Source organism: Lipotes vexillifer, unplaced genomic scaffold (genome assembly GCF_000442215.2).
Source record: "Lipotes vexillifer unplaced genomic scaffold, Lipotes_vexillifer_v1.1 scaffold426, whole genome shotgun sequence".
NCBI lineage: Eukaryota > Metazoa > Chordata > Mammalia > Artiodactyla > Lipotidae > Lipotes > Lipotes vexillifer.
Window position 1 is genome coordinate 2,622,984 of NW_006779491.1, and position 13,874 is coordinate 2,636,857.

General features: G+C 50.0%; 1 protein-coding gene and 1 non-coding gene across 4 annotated transcripts in view; both read left to right on the forward strand.

The window, feature by feature from the left end:
- The first annotated feature begins 1,740 nt into the window (after nt 1-1,740).
- On the forward strand, nt 1,741-1,812 carry TRNAK-UUU (transfer RNA lysine (anticodon UUU)). The gene has a single exon. It is a non-coding gene; the product is annotated as a tRNA-Lys (tRNA).
- A 5,398-nt stretch (nt 1,813-7,210) lies between these two features.
- The window catches only part of SPNS1 (SPNS lysolipid transporter 1, lysophospholipid), a 7,672-nt gene continuing 1,008 nt past the window's right edge, over nt 7,211-13,874 (forward strand). The window contains exons 1-12 of one of the 3 annotated variants that reach the window (XM_007452814.1): nt 7,211-7,232; nt 7,481-7,771; nt 7,870-7,935; nt 9,701-9,837; nt 10,987-11,138; nt 11,235-11,305; nt 11,653-11,660; nt 12,095-12,228; nt 12,535-12,690; nt 12,977-13,166; nt 13,527-13,592; nt 13,853-13,874. In XM_007452814.1, the coding sequence (XP_007452876.1) occupies nt 7,211-7,232; nt 7,481-7,771; nt 7,870-7,935; nt 9,701-9,837; nt 10,987-11,138; nt 11,235-11,305; nt 11,653-11,660; nt 12,095-12,228; nt 12,535-12,690; nt 12,977-13,166; nt 13,527-13,592; nt 13,853-13,874 (1,315 nt within the window). Of the gene's footprint in view, nt 7,233-7,480; nt 7,772-7,869; nt 7,936-9,700; nt 9,838-10,986; nt 11,139-11,234; nt 11,306-11,652; nt 11,661-12,094; nt 12,229-12,534; nt 12,691-12,976; nt 13,167-13,526; nt 13,593-13,852 lie in introns of those variants that run through there. The other 2 variants (XM_007452815.1, XM_007452816.1) reach the window with 2 other exon arrangements.

A 13,874-nucleotide genomic window follows, 5' to 3' on the forward strand; every position in this document is an offset into this window, starting at 1 on the left:
TATCATGCTGTAGATCTTGTGCTGTAGCTTTTTTCACTCAACCTGTGTTGCTTATGCTACATCAGCTTTGTTTCTTTGAACTGCTCTGAGGTATTCCATGGTGGGTGTCAACTGCATTTTGTTTACACATTTGCTAAGTGGTGGACGCCTGGGTGCCTCCAACTCCTCAGCATGAACATCTTTTTATGTGTCCCCTTCCATATTTTGTGAAAAGTTCTCTTGGCAGAGGTACCCAGGACGGGAATATGGGTCGGACAGGTTAATTTCTCTATTTGTTTTCAGAATGGTCATTGACTCTCCCACTTAAAGCTTCCTATTTCTCCTCATCCTCACCAGCACTTGCTACTGCCCAACTTTCTAATTTTTGCTGGTCTGTTGGGTGTAAAGTGGTGCCGTATTTTAATGTACATTCATCTGATCACCAGTAATTTGGGGAATTTCTTTATATACCTGTCAGCTTTTCTGGTTTCCCTTTGTGTGAATTGCTCATTTTCTCATGGGGGCTTCCTATCTTTTTTTTTTTGTTTACTCTCAAAAGTTCTTCGTATATTCCTGGGCAGTTGCAAAAAACTCTCAAAATGGCACTTGTGTTTGTATATTCAGGGGTGTCCTTCACTGAACAGAAATTCTTAATTTTAATGTAGATGAATTAACTATTTTGTTATATCATTTGTTGCTTTTTGATTTCTTATTTAAAAGTAGTTAAGATATTTTACATTTTCTTCTGTTAGTTTATTAGCTTTTCTTTCACATTCAGGCCACTAATATCGGGCTGAAGTCCAGCCAGTACACACTGGTATGTGCTGGCATCTGCTTTGCATGGTCAAATATTTGTTCTCATTGGTTAATGCCAGGCTGTACTGGCTGCTGAAATGTTGAATACTACTTTTAAACTATTTGAAATTCACCTTTGTCTATGAGATCCAAGTTTTAGTTTCACCATATAACGAGCCAGTTTTCTCAGCACCGTCTACTAATAAAGCCATGAATTTTCCACTGATAGGTGGTATAATTCTGGCAAAAACATATCACTCTCTTTAAAGAGTTTTTTGTTGGAATGTGGTATTCCTTTGAACTTACAATGTGGGAAATATAGAAAGAAAATTTTTTAACATTTAAATAATCCATGATATGGTATAACTCATTTTTTTTCAGATACTTTATGTCCATTAATAAGTCTGAACACATTAAAATTAAAATATGTTCAATCTCAACAGAATAAACGGGAATACATTCAACTTGTGTGTATTTGAGGATTTCTGTTTCTCTGTCCTTCCCGTGACCACCCCCTCCCCATGACCCCTGTGGCTGAGACCATTTGTTGTCCCCTCACACCTATTCTTCCTCCTCCCAGGGTAACAGAAGCCCTGGTTTTTAGCAAAGCACAGAGAATTCAGAATGAAGACAGTGCTTGCCAGCCTCCACTGTAGCCAAGTGTGGCCAGATGCCAATTCAGAGGAAGGCGTGCAACTTCCAGGACACGTCCCTAAGCGGGCAGTGTGTGCCCCTCTCTTTGGCTTTCTTCCTGCTGCTCACTGGAAGTGGAGCATCCCTACCGACACAAGGTGACTTTGGGGAAGGAAGCCATGCAGGGCAGGACAAGGAGAGAAGGCGCCTGGGTCTGAGCTTCCATGCAGCGTCTTACCAGCCCTGCACTACTGACCTCTGGGCTTTGGCGAGAAGCCTGTCTTGTTTGGCGAGAAGCCTGTCTTGTTTAAATCACTGCTATTGGGTGGTGATTCCCTGGTGGTCCAGTGGTTAGGACTTGGCACTTTTACTGCTGGGGCCCGGGTTCAAAACCTAGCCAGGGAACTAGGATCCTGCAAGCCGTGTGGCAAAAAAAAAAAAAAAAATCACTGCTATTGGAGGATTTCTGTCACTTGTAACCAAACCCCGTTCTAGCCCCCCAGTATGTTGCTATCACAAGCAATATTGTGGTGACCCCGAGTGGGATTTTTCTCAGGTTTAGAATCACAGATCATTGGATGTGCACCTACCCATTTTCTCTTGAGTACAAGTGACTGGGCCTCTTTATAAATCCATTAGCAAGTGCTAGAAGGTTCCAGTTTCCTCTTATCTTCCCCAGTGCTTAATCTGGGGAAGATACGGGAAAGACTACTCATTGTAAAAGGATTTGCATTTCTTCAATAATGAGAGTGATTATTCATCCTTTTGATCAAAGAGATTGATCACTCATCAGGGAATCTTTCTAAAACTGCCCTGATTAGAAACATTCAAAACTTTAAGGAGGGCTTCCCTGGTGGCACAGTGGTTGAGAGTCCACCTGCCGATGCAGGGGACACGGGTTCGTACCCCGGTCTGGGTAGATCCCACAATGCCGCGGAGCGGCTAGGCCCGTGAGCCATGGCCGCTGAGCCTGCGCGTCCGAAGAAAAAAACTTTAAGGAGCCCTAATCTGGTGCCACAGCTTGGCACTTTTCCTAATCTCATTCATCCTCAGAGCAATCCTGGGAGGCATGTGTTATTATTCCCATTTTACAGAAGAGAAACAAGCTAAGATGAATTAACCTGTCCCAGACCACACAGCCACGGAATGCAGGGCCAAATGGAAAACCAGGTGGGCCTGTTGAAAACTGCTCCCTGCCCGCTCCCCAGCCAGCCTCCCTCTCTCACTGCTCTCCACACTGCACCGCTTTCAGACCCTTGTGTTCATTATGCTGCCTTCTGTGGCAGGACCTTTGCACATGCTTTCTGCTGCTTGCACTGCTCTTCTTTCCCTCCTGGAAAGTCAATGACTGCCCCTCCCCCACACCTGAGATTTTTATTCAGGGACTTACTGGGGACTATAGCCTGGGAGACAGCCTCTCAGATAGCTCTGAAAAACTGCTCCAAAGAGGTAGGGGGTGAGACCAGTTTACATGTAAATATTTTGGTCAGGGAGTACAAGCAGTCAATATACATTTTGGTAAAAGATTACTGCCGGTCACAAAGAGCAGTTTTCTCAAGTTGATGATTATAGTGCTTTTCTATGCATGGGAAGATGCAAGAAGCTGGGTTCATTAGAATTCTTCCTGAAATGCATATTAGCTACCTAAAAGCCTGTTTATCCAAAGCACAAGCATCCTGTTATCCTTGATTTCCTCTGGAGCAGAGTGCTTCATCCCGTTATCCGCTTAATCTCTTCATCTGAAGCACCGAGTGCGCTGTTGGTCAGCTGCTGCAGCAGGTTAATCTTTGTAGACTTGGATGTTGAGCAAAATGCTCTTTGCTTTTCTTTTGTTTGCAGAGCTCAGGGACCATTTCCTCAGAGAGGCTCTCAAACCTCCCTGACCAGGTCAAATGCCCCTGCTATCAGGTCCTTATAATACCCATATGCCAGACTTTTTTGTGGCGCTTGTCATGGATGAACTTTTTTTTCCAAGAAATTCCATATGTACTTATATTTCACAAACCACAATTTCCAAAGCTAATAGAGCAAAAGTTGGGCTCCAGTTGAAACCAGTAGAACTGTACAGACATATTTATTTATCTGAACTTAAAGGAATTTTAATCGAGAGATCCATAAAATTAAAAGGCACCTTGGGCAGGGGGTGGGGTGGGGGGGACTTCCCTGGTGGTCCAGTGGTAAAGAATCTGCCTTTCAATGCAGGGGACGCTGGTTCGATCCCTGGTCAGGGAACTAAGATCCCACATGCCGTGGCGCAACTAGGTCTTCACACCACAACTATTGAGCTTGTTTGCCTCAACGGGGAGAGACCACATGCCACAAACTACAGAGCCCATGCGCCCTGGAACCCACGCGCATGGGTGAAAGAGAGAAAACCCGCATGCCACAACTAGAGAGAAGCCCGAGCACCACAACTAGAGAGAAACCCAGACTGCATGCCATAATGAAAAGATCCTGCATGCCTCAACAAAGATCCCGTGGGTCGCAACTAAGACCTGACTCAGCCAAAAACAAAAGAAAAAGGCACCTGGGGGAATTCCCTGGTGGTCCAGTGGTTAGGTCTCAACATTTTCACTGCAGGGGGCACAGGTTCGATCCCTGGTGGGGGAACTAAGATCCTGCATGACATGCAGGCATGGCAATAAATAAATAAATAAATAAATAAATAAATAAGTAAGTAAGTAAATAAATAAATAAATGTCACCTGTACTTGGGGAAGAACCAAATATTTTTCCCATTTGCCAAAACCAATTAGCATCAAAATATTTGTCTTTATAACCAGAAAGGTTTATTTTCATTAATGTCCAGAGGTACTGTGTTTGGACTACAGATTTTTAATTTTTTTAGCTTAATGGAATATAATTTACACGCCTAAGCATTCACTCATTTTAAGTCTACAGTTCAATGAGTTTTAGTAAATGTCCACAGTCCTGCAAAGGTGCCTCTTTGTACCTCCTCCTCCCCCTGGCCCCAGGCAACCACTAATCTGCTTTCTGTCACATTAGTTTTGCCTTTTCTGTATTTTATATGAATGGAATAATACAGTGTGCAGTCTTTTGTGTCTGGGGTCTCTCACTTAGCACAATGTTTATGAGATTTACCCATACTGTATGTATCACTGAGCAGTGTTCCACTGTATGAATATACTATTCACCTGTCGATGGATACATGGGGCTTTTTCAATTTTTTTGGCTATGACGAATAATGCTGCTATGGACATTCACATACAGGCTTTTGTTTGGATATGTTTTCATTTTTTGTTGATAGATACCTAGTAGTGGAGTTGCTGGGTCATATGGGAAGTGTATGTTTAATTTTCTTTTAATTAATTCAATTAATTTATTTTTGGCTGCTTTGGGTCTTCGTTGCTGCGTGTGGGCTTTCTCTAGTTGTGGCGAGCGGGGGCTACTCTTCATTGCTGTGCGCAGGCTTCTCATTGCGGTGGCTTCTCTTGTTGTGGAGCATGGGCTCTAGGCACACAGACTTCAGTAGTTGTGGCACACAGGCTCAGTAGTTGTGGTGCACGGGCTTAGTTGCTCCGCAGCATGTGGGATCTTCCCGGACCAGGGCTCAAACTCATGTCTCCTGCATTGGCGGGCGGATTCTTAATCATTGTGCCACCAGGGAAGCCCTGTATGTTTAATTTTTAAAGAAACTGCCAAATTGTTTCTCAAAGTAGCTGTACTCTTTGCATTCCCACAAACATTCATATCATTTCCAGTACTTTATCAGGGTATTTATTTCTTTATTTAGGCCACGCCTTGCGGCATGCAGGATCTTAGTTCCCACCCAGGGATCGAACACGTGCCCGCTGCAGTGGAAGTGCAGGGTCTTAACCACTAGACTGCCAGGGAAGTCCCAGTGCGTTTATTTTTTTAAGCTATTCTAGTATAGTTGTATCTTAATGTGGTTTTAATTCTATCTTCCATAATGACCAATGGTGTCATATACTTGTTGGCCACTCATATATCTTTTTTTTAACATCTTTATTGGAGTATAATTGCTTTACAGTGTCGTGTTAGTTTCTGCTGTATAACAAACTGAATCAGCTATATGCATACGTATATCCCCATATCCCCCCCCTCTTGCATCTTCCTCCCACCCTCCTCATCCCCCGTCTAGGTGGTCGCAAAGCACCGAGCTGATCTCCCTGTGCTATGCATATATCTTCTTTTGTGAGATGTCTGTTCATATCTTTTGCCCACTTAAAAAATTGTGTTTTTGTCTTACTGAGTTTTAAGAGTTCTTTATACATCTGGATAGGTAGAAGTCCTTTGTCAGATACATGCTCTGCAAACACTTCCTTCCAATCAGTGGCTTGCCTTTTCATTTCACAGGTGCACCTTTTGCATGCAAAAGCTCCTTCAGATAAGCTCTATGAGGGTAGGTAAATCTGCAGTTGCCTGACACCCAGCACAATGTCAGGCATATAGTAGCTGCTCAATAGTACTGAGGAAATTCAGTGACTACAATCGGAAATTCCTCTCCATCTCTTTCCTTTAGACCCTAAAGGGAGACCAGGCTTAAGGTTCTGAAACGTGAAGTACTCCTGGGGCAACGCCAAGCAGGACAGTGACTCAAGAGTTTCTGATAAGGCCTCTTGCGGGGGTCCCAAGAACATGAGACTCTAGAATTTCGGCAGAGGGACTTAAGACGTCTGGTTGGAAGAGGGGTCTTGAAGCTTCCTTTGCATAGAACTACATTAACTTTACTTAGAGTGTATGTTTATTAGCTGTAGCTTGGCGATTGGGGCAGCGAGGCACTCAGGAACCAAGCTGTTTTGGTGCCAGGGCTCTGTGGTCGAGCCCCGTCCATGGCTAGGAGTCTCCTTAGCCCCTGCCTGTTCCAAGTGAGACCATCAGAGGGCGCAAGTTGGAGGTGAGGAAAAACTGGCTCCAGACGCGGCCGGTGGGGTCTGGGGACACTTTCTTAAACGTCTGCAGGGCAATCTCAGCTGGGTTGGGGAATCCGAAAGGTAGGGACAGGGGCCACTGTTCACCATTCATTCATTCATCCAACACTTACTGAGCACGTATGAAGCCCCAACCGGACACTGTGGGGAAGAGAGTAAGAACTGTCTGTTGGGACTTCCCTGATGGCGCAGTGGTTAAGAATCTGCCTGCCAATGCAGGGCACACGGGTTTGATCCCTGGTCCGGGAGGATCCCACATGCCATGGAGCAACTAAGCCCGTGCGCCACAACTACTGAGCCTGCGCTCTAGAGCCTGCGAGCCACAACTACTGAGCCAGTGCTCCTGAACAAGAGAAGCCACTGCAATGGAAGCTCGCGTACCGCAATGAAGAGGGGGCCCCGCTCTCTGCAACTAGAGAAAGCCTGCGCGCAGCAACGAAAACCCAACGCAGCCAAAAACTACATATAAATAAATTTTAAAAAACAAAACTGTCTGTTGGCACGTTTAGAGATATTTACAGTACTACTGTATTTCCAGAATCTTTTAAGGTTCCATTATCTCGTTTGATCTCGTTCAGTAAGAAGTCTGCCAAGCAGCGTCGCAGATAAGGAAGCCGAGATTCAGAGTGGGAAGGACTGCAACAGTTCACCCAGACACCTTTAGGCCGGCTGTCACGGCGGGAACGCAGCCGAGGACCGTAGCGACCGGCCACAGTCACGTGACGCGGGAACGTCGGCAAAACCGCAGGGGCGCGCGCGGCCTCCGTAGTCGCGTCTGGGGCCGGCCCGCAGTGGCGTCCACCGCCCCCGCCCCTGCTCCAGTGTCACATGACCGGCTCTTAGACAACATGGCGGTGGCGGTGGTGCGGCGCCGGGGCTGACCAACCGCGAATGCGGTGGGCTCCTACCCGGGGTGAGGGGTGGCCTCAACCGGGAGGGGGCGGGGGATCGGACTCTCCTCAACCCGTTCCTGTCTCTGATCTCACCGGAGTTCCACTCGTCCCTCCGCGCGGTGTGTCTGCCGGGGCGGGGACGCATGATAGAGCCTGGGTTCCATCCCCCGTGTTCTGTGCTTCGGGGCAAGCTCCTCTCGGTGTCCGAGCGCACTTCCCTCGCCTGGGTTCCCTCCATCCTCCTTTCTCCAGCCTCCTCCCCTCGCAGGTGGGATCGTCGGTGGGACCGTAGCGCGGGCGGGCGCGGCCCCCGGGACCATGTCCGGGTCCGACACCGCGCCCTTCCTCAGCCAGGCGGATGACACGGACGACGGGCCTGCGCCCGGCACCCCGGGGTTGCCTGGGTCCATGGGGAGCCCGAGGTCCGAGGATCACGAAGTCCCAGACCGGGAGGGACTGCAGCGCATCACGGGCTTGTCTTCGGGCCGTTCGGCTCTCATAGTGGCCGTGCTGTGTTACATCAACCTCCTTAACTACATGGACCGCTTCACTGTGGCTGGTACTGACTTCTGGGAGAAAGTTAGAAAGCGGGGTGGGAGTGGGGTCCCGAAGGTGGGGCTGCCTCGGCCAGCCCATCCTGAGTCTTCTCCTTCCCAGGCGTCCTTCCGGACATTGAGCAGTTTTTCGACATCGGAGACAGTAGCTCCGGCCTTATCCAGACGGGTGAGTGGAGGCCCCTCCTGGGCACACAGCACCTCTTCTTTCTGTTCTACCCCAGTTGGGGCCACACGCTGGCGTGCCTGGGGCCTCATTTTTGGGAGGTCTGGTGGCTGAGCTAGGGGAGGAGATGGCCATGGCTCTGCCCTGAGGCTGTCCTGTTCGATTAGGACACCACAGTTAAAGAGATTTAAAGAGGGAGTCAGTTTTGTATAACAGTTAAAGAGAGACCTGGGTTTATATACCAGCTTTTCACTTAATGTGATGGTAGGCAAGGCCCTCAACCTCTCTAAGCCACACTTTCCTTGTCTGTGAGCTGGAACTGGTAATAACCCCGGCTCACCTCATAGGGCTGATGTGAGGATTAAATGAGATAATGCCTGTGAAGTGCATCGTACAGTGTTGGAAAATGGTAGGCACCCAGTAAATAATGGCAGAAGAGGGTGTCTAGAAGGGGAGGAGGTGAGTTTTACTTGTTCAGAACTTCGGGATTTATGGGAAAGGCAAAGCCAAGTCCAAGTCCTATTTTCCTTCCTTCCCTCCTTCCTTCATTTCTGAGCACCTACCATGTGCCAGGCCCTGGAGGAAGTACTGATAACATCCAAAGAATTCGGCAAGACGTTTTACCCCCATTGTCTTCTAATCCTTTATCAGCCAAGGAGTTATTATTCTTGTTTTATAGAGAAAGTAGGTAGTATCATCTACATTTTTATAAAGAAACTGAGGCTTGGAGAGGAGTTAAGACTTGCCTAGGGTCACACAAGTTCGAGGCAGAAGAGGAGTTTGAAACCAGGTCTTGCACTGTTCTTTGCTCCACTCCAGGCCACCAAGGAACTGGAGTTATTTAAGCCAAAGTTAAATGGAATGAAAATGGGATCATAGGTCCAGGTCTGCAAAGCTCTAAAGAGTTGTTGAGTTAGAGAAGAAATAGGTCTGGCACTTCCCTGGCAGTCCAGTGATTAAGACTCTGTGCTCCCAATGCAGCGGGCGGGGGTTCAATCCCTGGTCCTGTAATTAAGATCCCACATGCCCTGTGGCTCAGCCAAAAACAAACAAACAAACAAACAAAAAAACCCAGGTCTTTCTCGGCAATCCTCTTCACGATTTCATTCAACACATGTTTGTTGAGCACCTGTTTTGTGCTCGGCAGTGTGTTAAGTGATGGAGACACAATCATGGCCAATACAGTCCTGTCTTCCTGGAGCCAACATTTTGCTGTGCACGAGGGGGGCAACAGTCCCTGAAAACCTAAACTAATAATGAGACAATTTTCTATAGAAATAACTGTTATGTAAAAGAAGACAGAGTAGCTGTGATAGAGGGAGACTGGATATGTGGTGGTTGGGAAGGTTTCTGAGCTGAGGGTGAAGGAGCTGAGGTTGTGGAGCTCAGGGGAGAGGAGAGACAATTCCAGAGAGGACAGCAGGTGCCCAAAGCCTTAAGGTGGTATTGAACTTGGCAGTTGGGCCATTGGGGAAAGTCGATAAGCATGAAGTTGGAGGGGTAGGGAGAGGCTAGATCAGATAAGTGCATTGCAGACCAGGGTAGGAGGAAGGGATGAGTCAGCTGGGCCATCCATTCTACAATGGAAGATTTGAAGAACATTGGAGACGGAGCTGGACAGCTCCTACCTGCCACCACTCCTGCTTGCAGGAAGCTCTGATAGTTTCAGGGTTGGGAGTTATTCCTGCCCCGCTTCTCACTCCCTGAGCTGGTTTGGGGGTGGGGTAGGGGTACTGGGGCTGGGCTGTGACTCTCTGCTTCCCCCCAGTGTTCATCTCCAGTTACATGGTGTTGGCACCTGTGTTTGGCTACCTGGGTGACAGGTACAATCGGAAGTATCTCATGTGCGGGGGCATTGCCTTCTGGTCCCTGGTGACACTGGGGTCGTCCTTCATCCCCAGAGAGGTGAGGTCCCCACTGGCTCCTGCTTCTGCCCTCCCCCCCTGCCCTCTCCTCCCCGCAACCCTGACTCCCCCATCAGTCTTCGCTGCTGCTCTTTGGAGTCATTGCAGACTGGGCCCGGGGAACTTGTGCGGTTCCCTTGATCCATGCCGTCTTCCGTTCCCTGTTTGCCTGAGTTATCTGCCCACCCCATCCTCTCCCCTTTTCTTCCAGAACCTTCTTCTGTCCATCATCCCCTCCTTCCACTGCACACCTAAACACACACATTTCTCTATCACAGGAAAGACCTTACCAGGACTGCCCTCTGTCCGTCTTCCTCTTCCTAGTCAGACTTCCGCAGAGGGAAGCTCCAGTCTGGGTGAAGGAGCAGCTGGGGCGAGGCTCTCACTTTGCCTGCACTTCCACCCCTCCCACTCCCCGCTTGAGCACTGCTGGCTAACCTGCCCCCGCCCTCCGTTGCCAAAGTCAGCAGTGCCCCTCAGTTGCTAGCTGTAGCTCCCACCTCCTAGTCCTGTTCTCGCTGCATCTCCTGGGAGCCCCTGGCTCTGTTGACCTACTTCTCCCTTCCGAAAACTCTCTTCTAGCTGCCGTGACCCCCTCTTCTGGTTTTCGTCCTGCCTCCCTGGCTGTTGCTTCTTTGCTCCTTTGAAATCATCTCTGTCTGTTCTCGCTTTCTGCCCTGGGGCTCTTGTCTCCTCAGCCCCGGACACTACACACTCTCCTTGGGTGATTGTGCCTTGTTCTTAGCTTTGGTGTCTCTGGTAGACAAATAAACCCCTGCCTAAGATCACTATTCACTGTTGGGGTGTCTTGGGTGGATTGGACAAGATAGAAATAAAGATTTATTTCGTACCTACTGGGTGCAAGGTAATGAACAGACCTTTTGTTGTCCAGTTCTCACAATAGGTATGTGAACAAGTTGTTATTATTCCCCTTTTGCAGATAAGGAAACTGAGGCTCAGAGAGGCTAAGTTGCTTTCTCAGAGTCACAGCTAGTAAGTAGTGGAGCCAAGATTCAAGCTTAGGTTGGTTAGATTCTAAAACCCAGGCCTCTCCTGCCATCCTTGCCACCTCTTCAGAGCTGTCTGGTGAGGGAGGCTGGGAGGCTGACTGCAGGGCGGGGTGCCACCTGCCCCATATCTCGTTCCCCAGCAATTCTGGCTGCTCCTCCTGACCCGGGGCCTGGTGGGGGTCGGGGAGGCCAGTTACTCCACCATCGCACCCACCCTCATCGCTGACCTCTTCGTGGCAGACCAGCGGAGTCGGATGCTCAGCGTGTTCTACTTTGCCATCCCTGTGGGCAGGTGAGTGGACCTCGGGCCTGGTGGGGAGGCAGAAGGGCCTTGCCTGGAGCGGGACTGACCAGCCGTCTCTTCTCCTCCCTCACCCCCTTCCCACAGTGGTCTGGGCTACATTGCAGGCTCCAAAGTGAAGGATGTGGCGGGGGACTGGCATTGGGCTTTGCGGGTGAGTCGGGTCACGGCCTGGGGAAAGGTTAGCGGTGCACTCACTGACTCCCCCTTTCTACCGTCAGACAGCCCCTTTTGAAGGCAGTGCTCACTCTGCCAAGCCTACAGGCAGCCTAGCTGCCCTCACTGCGAAGCCACGTGCTAGGTAAAACTCTTGATTGCAGGTGATAGAAGCCCATTGTACGACTGTAAACCCCCAAATGGGACTCTGTTGGCTCTCATAATGGAAAGTCCCAGGGGGAGCTTCAGGTAAAGCTGGATGCAGGACTCCCACGGTGTCACAGGAATTTGATCATCCTTTTCTCAGCTCTACTTTCCTCTGTTATCTTCCTTCTCAAGCAAGTGAAAGCTCCACATGTTTATCTTCCCGTTTAGAAACTTCAGCACCCTGGATCCTTGAGCAGTAGTCCTGGATGGTGTCTGATTAGATGAACGTGGGTCACATGCTGGCACTGACTCAATCACTGAGGCCTGGGAGGTTTAACATTACTCTTGGCAAAGTCTGGGTTACAAGCCCCACCCTATTTGAACCACATGGGTTGAGAGAAATGGGGGGAGTGCTTTCCCAAAAGAAAATTAGGGTGCTGTTGCTGAAGAGGGAGCAGTTAGGCTTGCAGAAACAGAAACACTTCCTAGTGGCAGTCACCCCCTCCCCTCAACCACAGGTTCAGCTTCCTTGAGCAGGCAGTCACTGGGTGTTTGAGGTCTTGGGGCCTGAGTTGCTTTTATACACCCTCACTTTCTCTCAGTCCCCAGGGTTGAGTGTCTCCCCGTCTGTGCCTTTCTTGAAGCCCACTCTTTTGGCTGTTGTGCTGCTGTTCCTGGTAGTACGGGAGCCACCGAGGGGAGCTGTGGAGCGCCACTCAGACTCACCACCCCTGAACCCCACCTCGTGGTGGGAAGATCTGAGGGCTCTGGCAAGAAAGTGAGTTCAGTTCCATCCTAACCCAACGTCTGAGGCCCCCAGGGAGGCCCTGAGGTCTAGTTTGAGATTTACGTGGGTGTGGTCTTTGTTCTGTTTTCTGTCAGCTGGCCCTACCCTAAGGCCAGGAATTCTGTCGCCACTGCTCCCTTATGGCAGCTGCTTGAATTACAGGCCCAGATCCTGGAAGCCAGTACAGCCTCTGGACTCAGTGCCCTGACTATTAAAATAAGCCAGAGAGGGAGAAGAGAGGTCTCTGACACTGATACCTCAGTGGAGTCTAACTTCCTCCCTCCTAATTGTCTGCAGTCCTAGTTTCATCCTGTCTTCCCTTGGTTTCACTGCTGTGGCCTTTGTCACGGGCTCCCTGGCTCTTTGGGCTCCTGCTTTCTTGCTGCGTTCCCGTGTGGTCTTGGGGGAGACCCCCCCCTGCCTTCCTGGAGACTCCTGCTCTTCCTCTGACAGGTACCCACATGGGGTCTGGTCTGGGTGGCCCTGCAGGTGGCAGGGGATGAAGTGGAGAGAGTCTGTGATTCAGACTCAGGCAAGGAGAGTGTGAATCCTGACTCCACAAGCTACTTCCTCTCCCAGAGTCTCAGTTTCCTAGTCTGGGAATAGGTGCCTTCCTCTTGTGAACCATGGGGTGCTGTGCCTGGGTAGACCTGGGTTGTGAGGGTGGCCAGGATGGACGATTGTTCTCTCTGGGCCATGGGGGTGAGGCTAGCCCCCTTGCCCCTCCCCTTCCCCCCAGCCTCGTCTTTGGGCTCATCACCTGCCTCACTGGGGTCCTGGGTGTGGGCCTGGGCGTGGAGATCAGCCGCCGACTCCGCCGCTCCAACCCCCGGGCTGACCCGCTGGTTTGTGCTGCTGGCCTCCTGGGCTCTTCACCCTTCCTCTTCCTGTCCCTCGCCTGTGCCCGTGGTAGCATCGTGGCCACCTATGTGAGTAGCCAGCAGGTGTCTGAGGGGGTGTTCTGGGTCCAGGGTGGAGGAATGGTGCACTGGGGCAGGACTAGGTTCAGAGCCAACTCTGGAGTGGGAATGCCTGGGTTTGAATCTCAGCTCTGGCCATTCTTAGCTGTGTGACATTGGGCAAGTGACTTAACCTCTCTGTGCTCAGTTTCATCTTCTGTAAAATGGGAATAATAGTAGCAACTGTCTCCTAGGGGTGTTGTGAGGGTTAAATGAGTTAATAGATGGGCCTGGTACCTAGTGAACCCTCCATGTGTTTGCTTTTCTTATGATGAGACCAGTGCCCCACCCCTGTTCCCCCTCCTTCACCGCCTACCTCCCATCCCCCAGATTTTCATTTTTATTGGAGAGACACTGCTTTCCATGAACTGGGCCATTGTGGCTGACATTCTGCTGGTGAGTAGGTGGCCCAGGGTTACCCCAGAGGCTGATGGGAGCAGGGAGTGGGGGCAGGGGACCTCACTTGCCTTGAACTGTGACCTTCACCCCTTCTTCAAAACCCAGCCCTGGACTGACTTCAGAGTCCAACCCCAGGTGGGCCTGTAGCCCGGGCCTGCCCTGCCCTTCACACCTCTGAGCTGGGGTTCACCTCACCTCAGCCTAGGCTGAGCCTTGGCCCTGTCCCCACCCTCTGTCTCCTGCTCCTTTCCTCCCAGTACGTGGTGATCCCCACACGAC